The 24,320-nt window shown below is 40.1% G+C and overlaps 1 protein-coding gene across 3 annotated transcripts; it reads right to left on the bottom strand.

The window, feature by feature from the left end:
- Positions 1-4,534: 4,534 nt before the first annotated feature.
- Positions 4,535-23,408, bottom strand: ahcyl1 (adenosylhomocysteinase-like 1; the record flags this gene model as incomplete). Of its 3 annotated transcripts, XM_083894546.1 has the most annotated exons (16): positions 4,535-4,659; positions 4,815-4,893; positions 5,119-5,187; positions 6,405-6,503; positions 6,897-6,991; positions 7,223-7,293; positions 7,473-7,561; positions 8,351-8,414; positions 8,508-8,624; positions 9,561-9,667; positions 9,808-9,902; positions 10,709-10,811; positions 10,925-11,025; positions 11,638-11,781; positions 12,612-12,726; positions 23,217-23,408. In XM_083894546.1, 16 exons carry the CDS (start codon positions 23,406-23,408, stop codon positions 4,535-4,537), a joined length of 1,665 nt encoding a protein of 554 aa, XP_083750672.1. The 3 variants fall into 3 exon arrangements, with proteins under 3 accessions (XP_083750672.1, XP_083750673.1, XP_083750674.1); XM_083894547.1 differs by lacking the exon at positions 23,217-23,408 and having other exon boundaries at positions 11,638-11,808; positions 12,612-12,660; XM_083894548.1 differs by lacking the exon at positions 23,217-23,408 and having other exon boundaries at positions 11,620-11,781; positions 12,612-12,660.
- Positions 23,409-24,320: the final 912 nt, after the last annotated feature.

Raw genomic sequence — 24,320 nt, 5'->3', positions numbered from 1 at the left:
GTTTAACTCTTTGGCTGCTGGAGGCTGTGCATCATCACTGAACCACTCCCTCAATTTAGACCGAGAGAATGGAGCGACTGTGTGTCTGTGTGTGTGTGTGTGTGTGTGTGAGAATACTCAGACTGATTTTCATTATTTATTTATTTTTTTTCCTCTATATCAGTCTCGGTCTGAATTAGCTGGATTGAAATCCATTAAAAACAGTTTAAAATTAATTTAATTGGGGTTTTACAGGTGTTAATGGTGTATTAACATATTATTATTATTATTATTATTATCATCATAGCCAAAAGAACTGCACAGAGACATACAGTCTACATGAAATGTCATATTAATGTCGCTCCACTGCATAAATACACACGTCACCGCAAACCACACTGGTCAACTGGATGATACAGTTGTGATTTTGTGTGTTTGTTATTATTATCATTATTGTGTTGATCCAACAGGTAGCTCAAACCTCTGATGTCACTGATATGGCTGAATGTTGCACCCTAGTGGCTCTGCCAGTGAACAACATGTTTTAATAATAAGCCTCATCATGACTGAATAATGTGTCACAAATGATACAGTCGTGAATTTACAGTCTGTTTAAAAGTCTTGTTGGTGAATACATTATATCATTATATCATGAAAAGGCATGTTTTGGGCTTCTTTTTTTTAATTATCTGCATGACTCAACTGAATTAAAGTTTAGAGGCACCATCAACATTTATTATAAGGTATTAAAGTCTTTAAGGCCTCAATAACTTTAATGTGGAGACGGACATAAACCTGCCTAATTCTGGAGTAACTGTTGCATTTTGTAAAACTTCTAAAAAAGACATTTATTTATAGAATATCCTGCCAGAGCGAAGCTGCATATCCGTGCATGTGTGTGACCTCTGTGACCTGAGAATGTTCTCAGAAAGTGTCGCCTTTGGCCGCGAGAGGTAGTGCACACAGTTTAAGGATGTTAGGTGATTAAGTTGTTTGAGGTTGAGTTTTTTCATCTCAGTCTCTGTCAGTAATTAATCATAAAATGCAGTCATACTTTCTCAGTCACAGGCTTAACTATGACTCCCAAACCTTGTCAGCCCTGGTCATGCTGTTAAAAACATGTCTATATTTACCATAATGTGAGAAAATAAATAGTAAAGCTAAACAATTCATCTGAATTTTATCGAAATCGCAATAATGTCATTTTCAAATCGCAGGAGACGCAAAATTTGTTAGAGCCAAAATGTGTGTCAAAATATCATGGGAGCCGAATTATTGTTTTGACCTGTACACACTTGTTCATCTTGTTGTTTGTGTTCTGTTCTGTGAAGTATGTTCTGTCTGTTTTGTATTTATTTAATACCTTCTTCCTTCCCTCGTCTGTCCACCCCCTCGTCCCCCTGTCCGGTCCGGTTGCTATGATCATAAAACAAATAAATAAGAATTAAAAATACTGCAGGCCAAGTATCAGAGACTAAATACATTCAAGTTTTACCTTTGAAAAACAACTCTGACATTGCATTAAAAAAAAAAAAAAAGGTCTTGGTTAGGCATCTGTCCTTTTTTGTGTCTCTATTTGATCCAAATCTTGGTGATTTGGTGTCTATTTTATCAGGACACCAAGAAAATAACAGCATTTTTGACTAAGTTTGCAACATAAGATCAATTTTGTCATCATGTGCATGGCTGATGTAGTTTTCACTTTCACTTGATCTTTTTTTTTTTTTTTTTTCCAACAGACCAGCCTCATAAAATCCTTCAAATTGTGAGTTGTATTTTATCCTCTGCTCACTGCTCACAGGGCAAGTATATCACAGCTGACTGCAGAGCCTTGTGCTAAAAATAACGTCTATAATTCATCTACAGGTGGAGGTCCAGAGGTGTCATATTTTTTCTTCCTGTGTCATAGATGAACATCAGATCAGAAGTGACCTGAAAATATATGTAATTCATGACTGCTTACTTTGTAAGGACAATGTCTTCACATGTATGCAAATGAATATTCATACTTTTCGTCACACAAAGGTTTAAATCAAAAGATCTCTTAATGTCTTCCCTCCCTGCAGATTTTAGGTCCATATTACTCATGCAAGAATTTATAGAGTGTGATAGTCACCAGTGAGACTATTATAAAGTAATTAGATACTGCATAATGGTATTTCCCTCTGACAGTAATGAAGGTGTCACTGCTTCGCTAATAAATTACCCATCAGCCTGTTAAGCCTGCAAGTGTTAAATCCAATTATTAGAGCATTGCAGGTATAATGTGACTGCAGTCACTGCTTTCTTTTTCAAATTGATACAAATTGTATTATCTAGTTATCAGTTGTGATTATATTTAATAAGATTTATCATTAGTATATTAGTAGTTTGGTTAATTGCACTAAGTAAGTGTAGAAGTCCTTGGGCCCTCTGCAGGTCATCTTCAGCCTTATACTTCTCAGCATCCTGTACCATGTTGCCAACCTCCTCTTTGCTAATGTGGCCCTCGTCATCAGTGATGGTAGTTTTGTTTTCCTTGACTGTACTTTTGGCGTCAATGTCGAAAGTTACCTCCACCTGTGGTGCACCTCAGGAACCCGTCAGCTCAGACTTCCCCAAGAGGTTGTTGTACTTCATCGTGACCACCAGCAGTCTCGAGGCCTAGCGACAGGGGAACCACATCCAGCAGCAGCAGATCTTGGACATTCTCCGAGGTGTCGCCCCATGAGGCCAGCAGCTTGGACTGCTGCACCATTATGCCACAGCTTCATCTGGGTCGATGATCTTGTTCAATCCCACAAGAGCTTCTGGGTTCTGGAAATTCTTGTAGAGCCCCCAACAAGGACAATTTCTTGGATCTTGCATTTATCCATCTTGACATCTTGTAGGGCTTTCTCAAATGGCTCCAGTGTTACCCTGAGGAGCTCAGAGTTGAGATATTCAAAGTGCCAAAATACAATACTTGTGTTTTAGAATCCTGAAGTTCGCTTCAAGACATAATCTAGAGCAGAACTGATGCATGAGTGATATTGAATGTAATATTTAAGGGACCAAGATTAGGTTAAAGCCCGAGGATGTATCCTTTACCATTAATCATTGAAACATTAAGAAGTCTGCACTAAGGTTTCTATTTATAACCTTTTACAACATAAATCTACAATCTGATAATCAGTTGCTACTTACTTTAAGTGATAAGTGCTCTGGGCAGAGATCTAACGAGTGATAATCCAGAATAATCCAGCAACGAAGCCCCTTGGTAGGAACACAGCTTCACATGTTGAAACTCTGTTAAAAGGACTTGCTTTATTGCTGATTGAATGCATTGGTTTACATACACAGAATACATGTTTGTGGATCACATGAAATAATTCAACTTAAGACAGTGACAGTTAAGTAGCAAACAGGAAGTCTACACATAATATACTGCATCTCATTCAGGAGTGATTCACTTGGTACCAGAAGCTGCGGAAGGAAGACTTTAAAATGTACTAGGAGCACGTTTATACAAAAGAGGAATGTACATTGAATAATTAAGGTCATGATATTTTGTTTTTGTTGATGATTTAAAAGGCACAGTCATGCCGTGTCCTTAAAGGGACCATCCAGTCATAAACAAATGGAAACTAAGTGAAGGAAGTAATAGATCTTTCTAGAGAAGGAAATGTTTTGTTGAACCACTTCTCCTCAACGTCTTCTTACTTCCTTTTTAGGAATCCACGTAGCCTGTTACTTTTAACACAATATCTTCATTTGTTATCAGCACAGTAAACATTTCTTTGCTTCGTGTTTGTTTAGAAGAAGAAATGAAATGGCTCTTATAATTTCTCAGAATAAACAACACTGGATTATATTATTTACATAACATATATATGACACTGTATTTCATCATTGTGTTTTGTTGTAATAAGGACGTCTGGACGTGACCTTGCAGGGCATGTATGCAGATAACCATATATTGCAAACTAAATCTCTCTAAAGTAATGTACATTATAATAGTTTGTAATGGCTCAGCCTAAACTCTAGTCAGTGACATGAATGAACTGGTAAAATCTTAAAGCTATAGACAGACAAATTATAAATGCTGCCTCATGGTCCATCTTACAGCCATTTTTGGCACTGTGCGAAAAAAAAGGGTGTTCAAGCAAATCAAAAATCCTCCGACATATTGACATGAACAGTAGCAATTAATTCAGTACACATACATGGAAACATGCAAGCAGGCTTTGTTTATCAGCACGCGACAAGTGATTTCAAATGTTAGTTGCTTATATGTATGTATATATATCTATATATATATTAAGATTCTTGTACGTGTTACTCTTGTGTTTCATATTTAACATTATGACTGAGGCGCTAGTAATAAGTTACATTCAGCATAAGTAAAATAATTCCTCCATTTGGTAGCAATTTAGAAAATAAAATAGATATCTCTGTTTATCCCAGGGCAACTGTGTTTTGAGGATCATACGAGCAGACACTTTCATTAATACCTGTGAACAAAACACAGTGTTATTATATATTATATCATATTACATCGTTGATGGATCATACATGACAGTAAAAGATGTGAGACTTACCTGTAATAATTCGGTTTGAAGGGGCCATTTTTATTGAGGCCCATGTACTTGGCCTGCTCGTCAGTCAGCTCCGTCAGGTGGGCATCGAAGTTTGGAAGGTGCAAACTTGCCACATATTCGTCTGACGGAGAGAGAGAAAGATTGCAGTCCATATTACATGTCATGTAATTCTAAGGTCAAGTCACAAGGTGGCCACACTGAGCATAATACAGGTGACTTGCCTTCATATGTGACGCACACTGCATTTTGAACCTATTTACATCAATCAGATCTTACCCATCTTCTTGGGCAGGAGATACACATCCTGTTTGTAACGACCCTCTGGAGCATTGAATAACTCAATCAGGGCCAGAGCCTACGGATAACACACACACACACACACACACACACACACACACACACACACACACACACACACACACACACACACACACACACACACACACACACACACACACACACACACACACACACACACAAACATACACTGTAACACCTGAATATTCAAACTACATTTTTAGATGGAAAGCTGTCCTAAACAATATCTACAGGGTTCTACAGTGGTGACAAAACTACTGACCTGGGTTGTAGCAGTGATGGACAACACAAACGTCGGCACTGTGGAGCAGCTCAGATTTAAAAGTCGACCCTGAGACGAAATACAAGCATACAAAAAACACAGTGTACAACATTAACATTTAAGATTATACAGAGTGTACAGTCACTGTTGCATGAGACACGTCTGGACCTTTTGTTTGTTTACTGTTGTTAAAGGTTAAAGTCAAATGTTCTAACACTACACATTTTCACGATAGTAAAAAGCCCAAATACAGAGTTTTATGGTTAGTGTAGCAGTGCATATCTTTTTTAATCCAATACAACTTTATTTATAAAGCACTTTAAAGACAACACAGTTGACCAAAGTGCTGTACACAGACATGACAAATAAAAGCCTTGAACTGGGTTAAAAAGCCAAAGAGGAAAAAATGTGTTTTAAGAGAGGACTTAAAAACAGGAAGTGAGTCGACCCGTTTATGATAAGCAAAGGCGACCCATTCCACAGTTTCCACTGAAAATGCGCAGCCACCTCTGAGTTTCCTCTTAGTCTTAGGGACGACTAAGAGTGACTGATCTGCCAACCTGAGAGAGCAAGAGGGAGCGTATGACTGAAGACTGTGGGCCAAGACCATGAAGACATTTATTGTTGGTGGTTATTATATTAGGTCTTAGTGAACCTTAGCATCTTAGTGATCTGAAACTGGGCTCTATCAAGCATTTATGTCAGACCTGACTCAGGGAGTGTTAAGAATTAGAATTAACAACACCAAACCTCTGCATTTAACCCATCCGTATTACACAGTTACCAGTTACAGGTAGTGAACACACACGTGTCATGACTGTTTTTTTAAGTAGCAGAATTCACTGACACAAACACTTAGTGGGTGCATCTCTCCCCTCTTTCTGTCCCCCATTTTTCCTTTCACCCCAACCGGTCGAGGTAGATGGCCGCACATGTTTGAGTCTGGTTCTGTCAGAGATTTCTTCTTCTGTTGAAAGGGAGTTTTTCCTCTCCACTGATGCCTGGTGTTTGCTCATTCTGTGAATTGATGGGTTTCTCTGCTCTCCATGATGTTGTCTATGTACAGTGCCTTGAGAGATGATGTATGTTAAGATTTGGCGCTATACAAATAAAACTGAATTGAACTGAATATTAGTGTTTTCACTTAGATTTCACTTCGAACTGATCAGACTGACTCCTACAAATAATTTCCTGTGCGCAGCATGGGAATGTTGCCGAGCGACAGATCTAAAAACCGTATCATGTATCATGAGTTGATAGTATTAATTACAGTAAAGGTGCATTACCTCTGCCAACAGGACAACCCTCTTTCCATCAGGCCAGATGATGTGGTCAACCTGAGAGCGAACCCTCTCCCAGGTCAGTTCAGGGCTGCGCAGACTCGCCTGCAGAGAGAAAATAGTCGGTCCTGTATTTTAAATGTGAGAGGAGCACTTTGTGGTCATATATTTAATGGCATGTCCATTCAAAAACAATAACCAAAGCATAAAGTGATATAAAGATGAACGACATGATGCTCTCGATCTATAGTAGCAGCACATTTGAGTATATTCATTTGAATAAAGGAATCATCCATTCTCTTCCCTCACACATATATGAACTGAATATTGTGCTTTCTGGACTACTTTTTTAATAGAAGGTTAAATTAAGAATATGTGAATTTAAAGGCTTTATGATTTCTTTCTTTTCCTCAGCTGCAGATTTTTATAAAACATTTGCATGTGCACATACTGTGTATGTGAAATGCTCACACATATACAGTTACATAGATTTATTACCACATCAATCTCAGTATTGGAATGTCCCATATTGCAGACAATGCAGCCATTCTTCATTCTGTCGAGTTGTTCTCTGGTAACAACATTCTTGTTGCCTGTATTTGAAAAAAAAAAAAAAAAAAAAATGCTGAGTCACTGAAGTGGGAGAAATCCAGAGCATAAAAGTCATTTCTGTTATAACAAAGAATTTGCAACAACACGTAAAAGCATTTTAGCGTTCGTGTGAAAAGTTGGGTCGTGAGGCAGAGCGCTCAGATGGGAAACTGAAATGAGATGTGCAATGGTCACAGCAGAAGTAACAGCAGTCACTGCACGGTGCAGCGTACCAGTGCAAGTTATCACCACGTCCATCTGACGAATGACCTCACTAAGCTTGACCACTCTGAAACCGTCCATGCTGTGTGGATACACAAAAAGAAAAAGTCTTGTTATAGTCGCACGAGCACAAACACCGTGTAAACACACGGAGTTGTCACACAACGCAGCTAAACTGACGCACAACACAGCGACAGACATGCAACTACGAGGGTGTGTGCTCAGTGAGGGAGTCGTGTCAGGTTATGGTGAGTGACTCACCAGGCCTGCAGGGCACAGATGGGGTCAATTTCAGTGATGCACACAATGGCTCCAAGGGCTTTTAGAGCAGTGCAGCAGCCCTTCCCAACCTACAGCAAACACAATAATACAGTCATTATTAACATAATATCTGCACACAAAAAATAGAGATTTTCTGCAGTGAATGTATTTAAAGATCCCATATTATATCCTATTTCTCCTAGTATCCTAGCACCTAGTTCCCTGGTGTCCTAATGAACATGTCTGTGACATGCTTTGGTCAAAATACCATAAGGATGAAGCACCACAGCAGTTCAATCACCCTGCCAAAACAGCCCTGTTCAGTACACTCTGTTTAGTAGTATCTCTTTTAAAAAATATATATATAATAATGATATGTAAAACGAAACTTAAGAGACAGGAAATGACATCAGCCAGTGAGGCTACTGGGAGCTAACAGCAGTTAGCATTTGGAAAAGTGATCATTTGCAGACACTAGACACATTGCTGTCATAAATAACATGTATCCACTGGACAGATAAATCCTCTGAAGCTGGAAGTTTGTGTAGAACTCTGTGCTGCACTGTGGAGCCAAGAATAGAACTTTTCGCGGACTTCCGGTTTTCGGATGCCGTTGCCCTCTCCAGCACTCTCTCCAGGAATTAAGCGCATTGTGACGTCCCAATGAGTGCGGAAGTCAACATCGTGTGTTTTATCTCCTGTACTTAGACTGAGGAGGACCACAAAAACATGAGTGAGTCATCTTTTTCACACTTTACCTACTCATAGGACATCCAGAGTCCCAAATATAAGGATTTAAATGATTAAAAGGTTGATTTTGCATAATATGGGACCTTTAAAGTATTATCAAACATTTGGAAATAAAAACATTTATTCACCTCTCCATAACCACAAACAACGACTTGCTTGCCTCCAAACATTATATCTGTGGTCCTCTTCAAGCTGACAGATACAAGAAAAATGTTTATGAAAACTTTAATGAAATACAATAAGTCAAAAGCAGCATGATTGCAAAATGGCTGACTCTTTGCTCACCCATCCAGGATGGATTCACGGCAGCAGTAAAGGTTGTCAAATTTCTGCTTGGTGACTGAGTCGTTCACATTCATGGCAGGGACACACAGCTTTCCTGCCTTTGACAATTGGTACAACCTGGGAGGACACACCAGGAAACATGTGAAACAGCAGATGTGCACACACACGTACGGACGCACACACACACACACACAGACTTGAGCTTTGATCGTGGGTGATCTTACACTTTCCAGAGCGTCTGGTTAATTGATTCCACTGAGAGCTGAACATGCCCTGCTGCTGTGAGCTGTGGTCCAGCTCTGTCGTGTTTCTCAAATAGTCTCCAGCCAAATCAGGCCAGTGACCTTTTAAATATGTGGAGTCAGAGTGTGTATTAATACTAATGTGATTTATACAACTGCCTTTGATGCATTTTGTGCGAACGCAGTATTTATTTTTCCTTGGAAACTGCTTTCTTTGGAAACTGTGTTGCCTGCTGTGCTCAGGTCTATTTAGAGGACAGAATAATGCAAACACTTCAAAAGCATCGGTAGTTAGTTTTCTTACGACGCTGCTTTCATTGGGAACTGTGCTGCTTGATGTTCAATTCTATTTAGAGGATTAAAAAAGAAATGCAAACGATTCAAAAGCATTGTAAAATCACCTTAGTGTTACAAGAGTGTGTTTTTATTGATGATAAATTAATATAGTATATATATATAGTGTAATATAGTATGTAAACAAACTGCAAAATGGTGTAAAGCCTAATGTAATGCTACTTTATATAGTTAAGTTCAATTATTAAACATGTTAAGGGCAAATACAGCTCTGTAGCAAGATTTTAGAGTCCAACAGCACAAAATTACTATCATTAAATTAAGAGGTTTGATCAATACCAATAAATGATTATGAAATACTGCTTCAATCTTTATCTATATTACTGTCCATTATTGCTACCACAAAATGAATGAAAATAACGAACGCAGCCATCCACATTTTAATAAAGGACGAGTGGCCAAAAATGCTTCCTTCCCTCCTTCAAAAACCCCCAGACTCATCAAAGCACCATCTCACCTGTGCACCCCAGTCACACTCTCCTCCACGATGCCCCGCACTTTCTTGAAGACGCTGGGATACTTCTTGTACACCCAGTGGGTTAAGTCGCCGCCGTCGTCCAGGATCTACGCAAAAATAGAACGATCATCGGTTACAGCCTGAAAACATGCGACCCGCACAACTGAACACTTAACTCTGTGAGGAACAGACGAGAGAGAGAAGAACAGAGAAAGATTTGCAAGTCACGATATTGACGGACTGATACCATATTGGCCTGCCAGCCCTCGGTGTTGACACAACGATCGATGCACCACCAGAAGTCGTCCTCTGACTCACCCTTCCAGGCAAACACAGGAACTCCTGTGAGGAACAAAAACACAAACCTGATGGCAAAGACGAGCAGCAGAATCCATGCTTTTTTATGACATTGTAGAGAGTCATTGTATAAGAAAATGCTTATTTTTAAGATTAGAGACAAGATTGTGAGATATTAAGGATTTTAATAATCAGATGCAGAAACACATACACTGTCGTTCAAAAGTTTGGGGTCACCTCTACAATTGTTTTGTGTTTTCCATTAAAAATCACACTTTTATTCATCAAAAGAGTTGCAAAATGAATAGAAAATATAGTCAAGACATTGACAAGATTAGAAATAATGATTTTTATTCAAAATAATAATTGTGCCCTTCGTCAAAGAACCAGCAAAACTGTTTTCAGATGTGCTAAATTCATTGCACAAGGGTTTTCAAGGGTTTTCTAATCATTCAATAGCCTTCTAACGTGATTAGCAAACACAATGTACCATTAGAACACTGGAGAGATGGTTGCTGGAAATGGGCCTTTATACACTTATGTACAAATTCCATTAAAAACCAGATGTTTGCAGCTAGAATAGTCGTTTCCCACATTAACAATGTATAGAGTGTATTTTTGATTCATTTATATTCATATATATTCATTGAAAAAATTGTTTTTCCTTCAAAAATAAGACATTTCTAAGTGACCCCAAACATTTGAACTGTAATGTACACGTTATACTTTGTGTGTAATCCATAAACAAATCACAGAAACTTCATCATACTTGACAGTGGTTATTTCTGCTTTTCCGACAAAAAAAACAACCAAACAGGGAAATTCCAACCTCAGAAAAGAGAAGATCTTACCAATTTCTGCGAGAGCAGCAGCAACCTCATTCTGAGTGGAGTAGATGTTACAGGCAGTCCAGCGACACTGGGCCCCGAGGGCCACCAGGGTTTCAAGCAGGACCTACAAGGGAAACACAGAATATAGAATTACATGAACAGGTAGCATCGATAAAGACGAGAAGAGGACTTAGTAGGAACGCAGAGAACAGTTGAGAAGAGGATAAGAGGACGTACTGCTGTCTGAGCAGTGATATGGGTACAGCCCACTATCTTCGCACCAGCTAGTGGCTTCTCTCCCTGAGCTCGCTTCCTCAAGGAGATCAGGGCAGACATATCTGGGGAGGGAGACATTTAAGCACAAGTTAGGGGACGTTGAAACAACATAAATGGTCAGCATTTGTTTTTGCTAGAGAGTGAGGGACCACCTCTGAAAACAAGACCTTTCTACAGTAAATGGTTGTAATATTAATTCTGACTAGATAATGTTCAGTAAACACACAGAAAGAGAGAGACTGAAGACACCTAGGACGGAAGATGATACATTAAGAGGAGTAAATAAGTAACAAGGGATGATGAATAGAGGTGAGAGAAAGAACTCAGATCACGTTTCCCAAATAACACTGTTCCAGCACGGGGTCATAAACTGCTATGAAATCAGGATGTGCAGACCTTTTATCAAATAGTGTCTAAGCAGCAAAATAGATGCGATATGTGATACATATCTGGGAACAAAGTCAGTGCTGATGATACAAAGCTCTCTGTTGACACAGCATGTGGCCAGATTGACTCTCGGTATAGAAAAAGTGACTCCCCAAGAGACTACAGTTAAAACCCACTGTGATCGAAGTGACCGGATCGTCAATGGCTCTATTCCATTTCAGTTTAGAAATGGAAAATGATTTGCAACATCCACGACTTCAACTATGCACCACAGAGTTCACATAGACCTTGTTCTGCGATCTCTATTTCCCGGCGGCCAAATTCAGCCTGCTTAATGTTCTTCACGCAGAAGTCACTGCTGCCCAGAGTGTTGACCTGGGCTTTGTCCCGGGGGGAGATTTCATCGTCGGAGCTGTCAGTGTAGGACGCAGCTGGGGAAGGGAGAACACAAAAGGTCACTATGGTCGACAGAGGCAAACAGTACAAAACTGTTTATTATGAAATGTATACTTCAAAATCATGTGTGTTGTGCAATTGTGTACACTTGTACACTACCGTTCAAAAGTTTGGGGTCACTTAGAAATGTCCTTATTCTTGAAGGAAAATCACTTTTTTTCAATGAATATAACATTAAATGAATCAGAAATACACTCTATACATTGTTAATGTGGTAAACGACTATTCTAGCTGCAAACGTCTGGTTTTTATTGGAATATGTACATAGGTGTATAGAGGCCCATTTCCAGTGTTCTAATGGTACAATTTGTTTGCTAATTGCGTTAGAAGGCTATTGGATGATTAGAAAACCCGCTGAAAACTGTTCTGCTGGTTCTTTGACCAAAGGGCAAAATTATTATTTTGAATAAAAATCATTTTTTCTAATCTTGTCAATGTCTTGACTATATTTTGCAACTCTTTTGATGAATAAAAGTGTGACTTTCAATGGAAAACACCAATAAATTGTAAAGGTGACCCAAAACTTTTGAACGGTACACTCGGAGAAATAAAAGTGCTAAGTAGAACCATAAAAGGTTCTTTGGCTTGTCCTCATAGGAGAACCCTTTTTGGCTCCAGGTGGAACATTTAGGGTTCCACCAAGAACCCTTGAAAAACCCTTTCTTCGGGAAAGGGTTTTTCAGAAGCAAATGGTACCAGGTAGAACCTCAGCCCTTGTAGAAGGACCGTTTTGGAACCCTTATTTCTAAAAGTGTAGTGTACGTGCTGCATTATTGAATCTCAGGTACTTTCAGGCGTGTAGTACCTGAGCTATAGCTGTCTGTGGAGGACTGTGACATGGACCGTGACAGCGAGCGACGGCCTGCCTTGGTGGGGTACTTGCTGAACTCCTGTTTGTCCTCTGCATTTGCAAACTGGATCTGGAGACAAACAGAAGAAAAGTGGTGCACAATGTAATAATATAACATGATTGCGGGGGTAAACAAGATGCACTATTAATACAACCTAAGTTTTAAACCTACTATAAAAACAGAGCTTTTAAAATGATTTAGAATTATATTGAGTGTTTTATTGCAGTTGACAGCCACAGTGTTGAATTACTGTCTTTTTCTTCTCATCTTTCTTAAGCCTCTTTTTTCCTCCCTCCTCGTTCTCTACTTGTGCTGCAGCAGTTGTCTCGTGTGAACACTGAGCATTCATGTTGCTGCCGTTATTGTGCACACGCCCGATCCAAGGCAGATGAGATTACCCTCCCCGGTTGCCACGGTTACTTGTATAGATCAAAGGTTAGTGGTTGTTAGTGGTGGTTTTAAATGGCAAATCCTACATCAAAACATGTGGTTCTACCAGGGGATTGTGTGCTGTGACATCTTGAGTGACCATGGAAAAGAAAACACACCTATAGGAATGAATGGGGAGCTCAAATCAAAGGCACATGAAATGCTCTATGCTATGGTTGGCACTCGTGAGGAACAACTCATTTTCAAATCAAAATCACAAAAACTGCAATTTGCTAATAGACTATATGGACACACCTGTTACGTATTGAATTTCAGGTGTTTCAATCCGGTTTTGGGCTCGGCCCCTTGAGCTCCAATGAAGGACAATCTTCACGCTTCAGCATACCAAGACATTTTGGACAAAGCTGCACTTGCAACTTTGTGGCAACAGTTCAAGGAAGTTCCTTTTCTATTTCAACATGATTGTGCCCCAGTGCACAAAGCACAGACTATAAAGACATGGTTTGACTTTGAGTTTAGTGCGGAAGAACTTGACAGAGTCACACAGACACAGAAACACTTCAAAATCAAGACGTTGCCGTTCCTGTTGGTGTAATGGTCGGATACTTTTGTCCATATGGTGTAGCAGAGGCTGACATTTTATTTTATTATTGACTCTTTAAAAAATGTAACTCATAACTCACATTGGAAACATTTGATCTCTTTCTCATCCTCCGCACACAATTACGGCCAGTTAATTAAGGCCAGTTCTGCTATTTAGTTTTATTATCATATCATAATGTAGTTATTATGGGTTAGGACAGGTACAATACACTGCATATTCCATTTCTTTTTGCTGTGTGCTCTTGTTGTTTTTTTGTACTGTATGTCCTTATGTGCTGTCTTGTATTCTGTGCAGCTGTTGCAGCACTTTTGCCCAAGACAAATCTCCCTTTGGGGACAATAAAGTATATTTGATTTGATCTGACTGATTTAAATAGAATACACACTCGTCAATGTGTAAATAGTCCATCGCACATGTGTCAAACTGCCACATAATTTTACGTGGCCCGCGAGTGATTAATTGGTCTTGAAAATCTGTGTTAAAATAGATCTATGCTGCTTATGCGTTGACCATAAACTACATTTCCCACGATGCATGGTGATAGCGTTACCTGCAATGTGATGGCATCCCGTCACTCGATCGCAGTGTATCATTGTATACGCATCATGCGACGAGTGAAATTGAGATTGAGACTGTGATCGCAGCAGAATGTGTTCACAAAAGCCACAGCCAAAAACGATGCAGCAGTGAACACTAGCTTTATTGTGGCTGAAGAAATCACCCGTGCTTCAAAGTCTTTTTCTGAGGGTGTGTTTTTGAAGCAGTGCATTCTGAAGGTGTGTGAGCAGGTCTGCCCCGACCGTCAAGAAACACCATCACGGACCGGGTTACATCTATAATGCATCATATTTGTAACTTGAATAAGTCATAAATACAGAAAGTTATTTAGCAATATGTTACGGAGTAGTTACCATTATTTTACATTATATTTGGTTACATTTACTCTGTATGACCGTTTGAGGGTAACCATTATGCTGATGTGGCTCTCAGTGAAAACATTTTTTTGACACCCCTGGTCTATCACATCCCAATATTGAAGTGTACCTTGACAATTGTCAGAAAAATCAAATCCTAGTTGCCACAGTGAGGGTGGCATTTGCTGTGTGTTTTGACAACTTGATGTAAGCCTTTTATCCTCTTTTACCACGTAACACATGAATATCAAGGCAGTTTAACCCAGGTGTTGGTGAATGTAAAGGACAACAGCATAAAGGCAGACTTCTTCAACACCATTGTTGCATAAGTACAGATACAACAATGAGCCCCTAGTCACAAAGATCATTTAATTAAATATTTAGGTAAATTACCTGAGTCACTTACACATGTAGTTTAAGGGGGAAAACATGAAGGGAGCTATATTTAGACGGCTGCTGCTCTGTGATTAATGCTTTGTGTAAATACACAGGCTTCAGGTGGTGGTGGTGTGGTGTGGTTCATCATGTCAACGTACCACTTCAAAGAACCCAAGAGAAAAAAAGGAAACGGCTCGACTATTGTCATTGTCAACTTAGATGAAAAAGATAGAACTGCAGAATTACAGGAACTAATCTCAAAGGTTAATCCTCAATAACTGTCCTTTACCGACTCAAGTCATATTATTCAGATGCTGAATAAAGGGGCGGTAAAACTTGGGATCGTCTGACACATCCACTGAGTGTAGTTTGAATAACCTGTAGCAAAACCATCAGTGTTTCTACATCTACAAATGTAGAGAAGTCAGAATCTCTCCCTGTCTGAATGCAAACACAGAAACCTTGCATCCTTTGAAGCGTGCAAGGCCCAGGATACCAAGCAGGTTTTGGTTACGACTGTCCCATGTGAATAAGTAGGACTATGAGAAAGTGACTTTACTGAGATTATTGTATGAGGTTATCGCGTCTGAAATTTATGATGCCCATTAAATTCAATGTGGAACCTTGATGTTGCAAAAAATAAAAGGGCCTCATGTGATTAAGATGTGGAACAGAGGTCTGTCTCTCTCGCCCTCTCCGTCTGCTCTTTCATGAAAACATGTGGGTCTTGGAGACTTGGTGGCAAATGGGCTGGATCAAATACAAACTCCATTTGATATTGTGTCTCTTTCTCACAACAGCGTGTCATGTCACAACACGGTAAGTCACGTAAGCGCCAGCGGTGAACTTTCACCGTGCTTCGACGTTAACGTGGGAAGAATATGAGCCGCGTTCCTCTCGTCGTCTGCAGCTTCACTCCTCATCACAGCCACGACGTGACGTCGTTTTTAAAGTGGACAGTTTACATTTTCTATCATGGGGAGCACATTTATGTGACTTTGTAATTATCTACATTCTGACTTACTTGGTGTGGTATATACAGTTCTCTGCAGTGTGTAAACCTGCATATTTCAACATGGATTTGTTCACCTGATTAATAGTCAACAATGACACACTTCCAAATGTCTTCATTCATTGTGACATTGACACAGGATTTCCTCATTCTCTTATTTTCGATGTCCATACGGTGTGTTTGCAGTAATAACGTACGTGCAGCACAGCAGAGTTGACACAACACAGAAGATAAGCCCAGGGAAAACATGATTGCCAGACTTAGAGTGTAATTGTATATGCACTGTCAGAGCAGATGTCAGCCTAATGATTATAATACTAAAGAGTAATGACACATATTACATTTATAGATGATTACCATGGCCAAATATGCTTAGAAGATTATATTCTGGGTGCAGGGTTACAGCAACGTTACCTGGCATTCATCACACACACACACGATAGCAGAAGCTGAAACAAATTTAGTCAAAGATGATCTCTTCTCCGTCATATTCGTCATAGTCACTGCTGCAACTTTCATGAAGTTTCAGGCAAAACGCCAGAACCATAGTGACTTTATTATTCAGTATTTGTACCCTGATTCCCTCTCTCCATGAACGGTGACACCTGGGCTTCAACCATCTATCTGTGTCAGTCAGAAGAAACTCAAGAAGCTTGTGAGATAGTGTGAACTCAGGAGATCTCTGCATGTCTCTGTTTTCACAATGTGCAGCAGCGTCTTCTGTCTCATGCACTTGCAAAATAGTACTTTTGTGTTTACTTTGCATCAGTTTGGACTCCAGAGGATTCAGCCGAGGTTCGGCACACAAACCTTTCTGCATTGTTTCTTCCTCAGTACACAGACACCAACGCCAGGGTTGATTTTCTCAAGGTAAGACAAAGATGAATCCAGTTATTCAGAGTGTGTTCGGTTTCTGCTACTCTCACACAATTAATAAACCATCACAATCAGGTGAGCAGTGTGAACAAGCTTGACCGTATGATTTTCAGTGCCCCTGGTTTGTTATAATGCAAAGAAACACAGTGTTTATTTAACCAGCTAAACAATCTAAAAAGAAACTTGTGACGTATACCAAAGGTAACTCCACAGTGTGTGGGATATGCTGCAGGTATCTTTTAAAAAGAAGTGTGTCAGATGAGCTCCCAGTGGTGCATTAGACGAGAGGCGACTCACCCGGTCTCTCCCGTGCCCGTGTTTGTGTGCCATAGCTGCCTGGTCTCTCCAGTTTTCCAGCCTACTTCCCTGTGCCTGTGTCCTCTCTGTGTGATGGTACTAGGTGTCTCTGATGCTATTATCCCAGAACACTCCCACCTATTATCTAGGTTTGTAATGGCCGGCCTGGAGAGAGAGAGTGAGTGAAAGACACCAACACAGAGAGAAACTCTCTCTCTCACACACACCACTCTCTCTCTCTCACACACACACACACACACACACACACACACACACACACACACACACACACACACACACACACACACACACACACACACACACACACACACACACACACACACACACACACACACACACACACACACACACACGCACACGCACACCTCTCTCTGATTCTGCCCCTGACAACCAGCTGTTAAAGTCTGTGTTTTAAACACTTAACTAGACTTATTCATCGACATAAAATAAAATAAATACATGTATGTACATATAACTGCTGAGAGAGCAAATGCAGTAACAAACTGTCAACACTAAAATAATTAAATACACGCATACAATAAGTACATGCAGAAACACACTCACAAAATGCATTTGCTGCGGCTTCCCCTCTAGTCTGTGTTCCCGATTTGGACACAAACTAAAAGGGGAGTGACAGGAGGAATTATCCCCTGCTTCCATTAGCCTCCTGCCGCATCAATAAGCGGCCATCAAGTCCCATCTTTCTGCTAAAAATACCCTTTCTCTCTTAGTTAGCGGGCCAGGTCACAGACTTAAGCTGCGGAGTGTTGGTCAGAGGGCTCAAAGGGGACCTGGCAACAAGACAACACTGACTACTCACCAGAAACCACTGGAGCTCAACAGCGCCACCTTGCATTCAACACATATTGGTGTCATATTGATATTGGTCACACTCAACAAGTCAGAGGCAGAAAGGGAACCATTATCTAAAAAATATTTGGGGACAAATTCCGTCATGAAAAGGTCAAAAAAGCCAATGTGATACACAGGTCTGGCTCTATTATCATTGTACTTCCTGTGGTTTGCAAAGGATCAGCACAGACGTGACGGCTCTAGGTGTTGTGACAGAAAACATACATTGATTGTGCTAAATCCATCCTCCAGTGCTACTGCGTGTGACCTTTAACAGAATATATACATTCCACATATTATCACAAAGCAAAACCCTACGTGAGAGTAAAACACACAGGTATATGACCTTGTTATCTATGGTATCAGCATTGCTATTATTTAAAGGTAAATATTAAGGTCAGAATGGTGATACCAAAGACTATACTCAACCTACACTCATCCTTTGTGAATATCACATTGGCACAAGTGAAAGAAACAGCTGCAAAATGAGCAAACTAGTCAGTGTGGTCGTGTTATATTTCACAGTCTATGGTGACTTTAGCCCTAAGTTAATATGGGTCATACTGTGGGGCAAACACAAAATTGTGTGTAGACTATGTTCAGACTTTGATAAAGGTGATAAAGAGAGTGTCATTTCTAAAATAGAGCATAAAAACTCACAGAAAAAGATTATTTTGTTCATATTGTTTTGAAGCCACACTCAAATCATTACTAGATGTTGATTGACCTCCTTGACCTTCGCCAAGGAGGTATATGTTTTCGAGTTTGTTTGTCTGTCTGTCGAAAAAGTCACAGACGGATTTGGATGAAGTTTTCATTAAATTAAATTACATTTTGGGCGTGATCCGTGGACGCTATCACTATTTTTATCGCTATTTTGTGGGGGGCTGAGCAGATTATTAGATAATCTTCTTGGTCACGTTTTGAATGAGCATCACACCAACTGTGATGCTTCCACCTCGTTCATACTCAGCTTCTCCAGGTCACATAATACCAGGAGCCACCAAGGTCACACATCCCCATACCCTGCATGTAAGATGAGCAAGGTTTTAAAGACTTGCTTATCTTACATGCTTCCACACCTTAATCTAAATTTGAAATGGAGTTCTGCCACAATATGAACAAACAAAATGAGATACAGATGAAAATAAAGACTGAATACTTTTCAAATCCAATGTAAAGAGGCCAGTGGGCTCAAAAACTGATGATGCATGAACACTGTGCTGTGTGAGTCTCATTCGCAGGGGGGCGTGTTGTGTAACCGCTGGATGGGTTCAAAGAGAGAGGCGGTTTTCATAGTTGTGTTCTTCGACTCAGTCGCCCACACACACACACACATTTAATATTCATATTTCATTGTGTTGCATTGATTGCTTTTGCTCCCTGCACCTCTCCACTGGTTCTGTGTCAATGCAGTGTAGCCCCCAACACCCCCCCCCCCACCCCCCCCCCCCCAGACATCCAGCTCTGAACAGTTTAATTAAATTTGCTGGTCATTTGCAGTGTTTTACTCATTAATGTTCTTCATGCAAACAGGTGGCTCAGCTTGACACCGGGCTCTCACATTTATTCATAACATACTGCTTTGTTTTCATAAGCACAGTGAAAAAATCCTCCCATCCAATACGTTTTCAATCAGGCTCCCTGCGGCTGCTCACAGTCCGCACATTATTGCCTTGGCAGACAGGGGGTCAGAGATAATGTTCTCAAGACCGTGAGCCCTGCTGCTGGGAAAATAAATATTTTTATTATCCTCAATATTCTGTCTCGCTCATATGGACATACTTTTGTATTAAAAAACAACAACTTTGCAGCAATAACAAAGCTGGCTACCTGGCAACACAGACGTTACATACAGTACATGACTAAAACAGACCACACAAAAGCATATTTTCAGCCTCTGTAGTTGTATTGTTCATCAGTCACAGAAATAGTGCGGCGAGTGCTGGTGATTCATTATCTTGCTTTACAATCGCAATGTTTCTAGTGTTTCACAAACTGTGATGTTCCCACTTCTGCCGCACTTTTGACCACAACTTCATATGACTAATTCACAGTGTCCTTATGCAACAGAGGTGCGATGATTCCAGATGTCAACTATTACAGAAGTAACAGAAGATCAGTATACAGTGCATCAAACAGAGGATAATGAAATATGGACATTCTTTTAAAGTCCTATTACTATAAACTACGGAGCTCAACTGATACTGAAATACTGGGCCTGGGTTTAACATTGCAGCACTAGTGAATATAATAAAAGAATAAAATATCTATCATTTTAAAACGCAACACATTAAAGGTTCAGTGTGTAAGAATTAGCGACATCTAATGGTGAAACTGCAGAGTGCAACAGACTGAGGACATTCCCGAAAATTCACATCTGTTCAGGCTGCTGTAGAAACACAGCAGTACATATAAAAGGTTTATTCTAAGGCTACTAAAACCAAACAATTTAAAAGCAATTACACGCCACTAAACCCTGATAAATGCTAGACACTGGACCTTTGTAGCAAAATTCTGCTTATTAACATTTACGAGTTTATTTATATATGACATTAATTTACTTCCATTAGTTCTAGTTGTTAAAATCATGTGGACATGTGGTGAACAGACAAGGATAGAAAAATACCTCACCAAAGAGTTACCTTACTTTGAATTTGACATAAAACTCAAAAATCATCACGGCAGAACAATAAAATCAATAAAAAAGACGTTTTCCTTCCACACCTGAGCACGTTCGCTCTGAGCGGAATAAAGAAACCTTCGACTAAGTGTCTGTTCTATGTTTATCCGCAGCATGTTCCCAGCTGTAACACACAGTGTTGGAGCTGTAATGATATGAGCAGCTATCTCAGGGGAGTCTTTCAGTTTGATGATAGATCTCTGCTGTTGTTCAACAGCCAAGAAATGTGTCTTCTACTCCAGGTGCACCTCGAGCTGCCAAAATGTTTCTCATGCTGTTCGTATTAGTAACGATAATGATGCCCACACACACACACACACACACATACACTCGTGAACAGATTAATAAGTGACATCATGAAAACAACCATAAGACCACTTGCTATTGGCATGGTTAATTGTTACAGGATTACATTTCCACGACTAAAATATCCTCAAAGAATTTGTAGCTTTGACAGCAATTGAAATTCTTCAGACGGCAAACATATAATTAAATACTTAGTGTGCAGACCTGATCCCTAAGCTCGGAGTTGTTAGTGCATTAATGTCTCCACTTTGCAGAGATCTTGATCCAAAGTTTTAAGACCTCAACATGACTCCCTGTTAGGACTTGCCTGCAGAATGCTGGCATGAAGTCGATCTACTGATTAATTTGGCCAATTTCAGCCATTATCAATTATCACATTGACTGATAGTTATGTAATTAAAAGGTGCATTATGTAATAAATCTAAAGCAACTGGCCATAAAATCCTCCTAATATGTCACAGAGACTCAGTAATAATGTTCATATAACATACTGAACTCACCAACAACAACAGTACAGCCAAAATATTTGCATTAAAAATAATCTTTTGCAGACTGCAAATCATGTTTATGTTTTGAAAGCATATTTTGGCATGTGGTGCCACCTACCGCCATTGAAAGTAAATATCCCCTTTGAAAATATGCAATAGGAGCTTAAAAACTCAAGGAAACCCTGTAACAATATGTGGACATTAGCTATGCAAAGACTGATGCTGCTGAAGTGAAAGAGATGCCTAGGGCATTCTCCAATTTGGCAGAGTTTGGCACCATCTGTGCCATTTGAGATTTCTTAGGTACCCAGGCAATTCTGTGTATCGTTTGTTACTATTAAAAAAAGAAAACTGGCCAAATAAATAAATCATCATCATACGTTTGCCATGAAAAGCCTTAAATTCAAAGACCAGGATGGGCCATAGATTAACCCATATCTGTAATTGTGACTTAATAAACAGGGAGAATCACAGTCACTCATGGCCGATGAATGATACTGATATGTGGCCAGACTTGATGGAAAGAAGCTAAGATTAAAGGTGCATTATGTAATAAATCTAAAGCAACTGGCCATAAAATCCTCCTAATATGTCACAGAGACTCAGGAATAATATTCATATAACATAGTAAACTCACCAACAACAACAGTACAGCCAAAATATTTGCATTAAAAAAAATATTTTGTTTATGTTTTGAAATCATGTTTTCGCATGTGGCGCCACCTATCGCTGTCTACCAACCATTGCAGTCAGTAGAGTCTCAGCGGGTTGCCAGTTACTTCAAAAAAAACGAAACCTACAAGACCTCTGTATTTTGAATTTGAATGTCGTAACCATTTTTGGCCACATTCTTACATATGGCACCTTTAAAATATCACATTGTGTGAGACAGAAGTGTCACAAAGCCTTTATGTGTCTTATAACTCCACAGATTCGTGGACTGACACAGCGCATATTGTGTTACACTGAGTTAGCAGCTTGTCTTATGATGGAGTGAACCCTGAGCAGGACGCCTGTCATACAGTAATAGAGAGACACTGCAGCATCTCATCACACAATAACAGTGCACTACAGCGCTCATGTGTTCCTGCTTTAACATTGGGCTGGATGAAACAAACTGGTCCTTAATATGAATATGTGATTACTAAACACTGCATACCAGCATGGATTTGTCCTCATCACATGTGGCTGCCCACACACACACACACACACACCACATCTCTCTGTATACTTGTGAGGACACTCATCGATGTGATGTGTCCCCTGGTGGCTAGGGAATGAATTACGCATAAGAATGTCCTACAAGTAAGAGGATGGGGGCCTAGCTTCTATGTAACCATCTCAACTAAATGCCTAACTCCAAGTCCTGACTCTCAAGAAGATATTTTTATCCTTCTAAAATGTCCTCACAACATAAATGACAAACTTACAATTGTGTTTTTTTTTCCCCCAGCCAATTAAACATTAAGGTTTGCACACCTATTCTTGTTAGGACTCTGCACTGACTTCCCTTCATTTAGACAGCAGACTAAACCAAAACCAAAACCAGTGCATGTGTAACCCTAACCTCAACCTAACCACACTTCACATGTTAACATTAATCTTAACCAAGACCTCAGAATTACAAGGCTTTCGCCCACTAGTCATGATATATTGTGTTTAGAATGGGGGAAATGTCCCAGAGAGTGTGTGCACACAGTGGCGGAGTGATGATGGCTGGCATCACCATGGTTCTTACCTTCTTAACGGTCTTCAGAGTGGGCACTGCGGTGAACGCTGCGGAAGGCATTTCCCCCACGTTCATATTCACATCGCTGCTATTTTTGCTCACTGTCAACGCGGAATATTTCTCCGCGACGTTTTCCGTCTCTTTGACATATTTGGTGGCTTGTTTGACCTCCGTCTTGCCGTCCACAACCGAGTCGGTCATTGCATCCAGGTGATGATGCCCGTACAGTCGCCGAGAACGAGCCGCCGGTTGCGAGTGGACTTCACACTAGCTTGTTTCCCCGTCACCTTCGCGACTCAAAACGACGCCACGGCACTTCCGCTCGATGTAAATGTGGAGCGGGGAACAAAAATGTTCTCCACAGAGATGGTGGCGTGTGTGTGTGGTGTCCTCGTCCTCGTTGTCAGGAGAGCAGTTAGAACACTTGTTTCGATGCTCCGGCTCCTCTGTCATCCACAGCCAGCAACATCCACAGGAGGCGGAGCGATCACTTGACGCTGTCACCTGAAAAGTGTGCAGGGGGGGCGGGCAGTGATTATCCAGTCAGAGCCGGTGGTGGAGAGGAAAAGAGACAACGAGTCTTTTTACTTGTTCTTTAATATTGAAAACTAATAATATATGATGTATGACTTGCTTACTTACAGTTTTGTCAGAGAGCGTAACTTGTACGTGCCGTTTAAACTGTTGTCCTTGTACACAGTAACCGAGTAACCTCCTCGCAGGCTGAGTTAAAGTCCCGCCTCCTTCGCTGTGATTGGCTTATCCGTGCACGAACGTCAGAATCTGCAGCGTCTGATTGGTGGAACTTGCTGGGACAGTATTTAAGCTGGGGGGAGGTTATATTCAAAGCAAAGGCTCCATTTTGTCCTACAGCAGAAACAAAATTAAGTTAATTCATTATTTTTTATATATATATATATATGTATATACAGTATATGGATGTATATAAACATAATTGTGTATATATACATATGTTTGGCATTTTGGATATACAGTATAACATAGTAACTACACAAGTCCAGGACCTTGGCTGGAGGATTTTTTTCTATATTAGGACATCCAGGGATTTTAAAGGATTATATACTCACCAACAACTTTTTTTTCACCTGTTCC

The sequence above is a fragment of the Microchirus variegatus genome (genome assembly GCF_963457635.1).
Source record: "Microchirus variegatus genome assembly, chromosome: 9".
NCBI classification, from domain to species: domain Eukaryota; kingdom Metazoa; phylum Chordata; class Actinopteri; order Pleuronectiformes; family Soleidae; genus Microchirus; species Microchirus variegatus.
The sequence above is the reverse complement of the archived record's forward strand: the minus strand, read 5'-3'. Positions and strand labels throughout refer to the sequence as shown.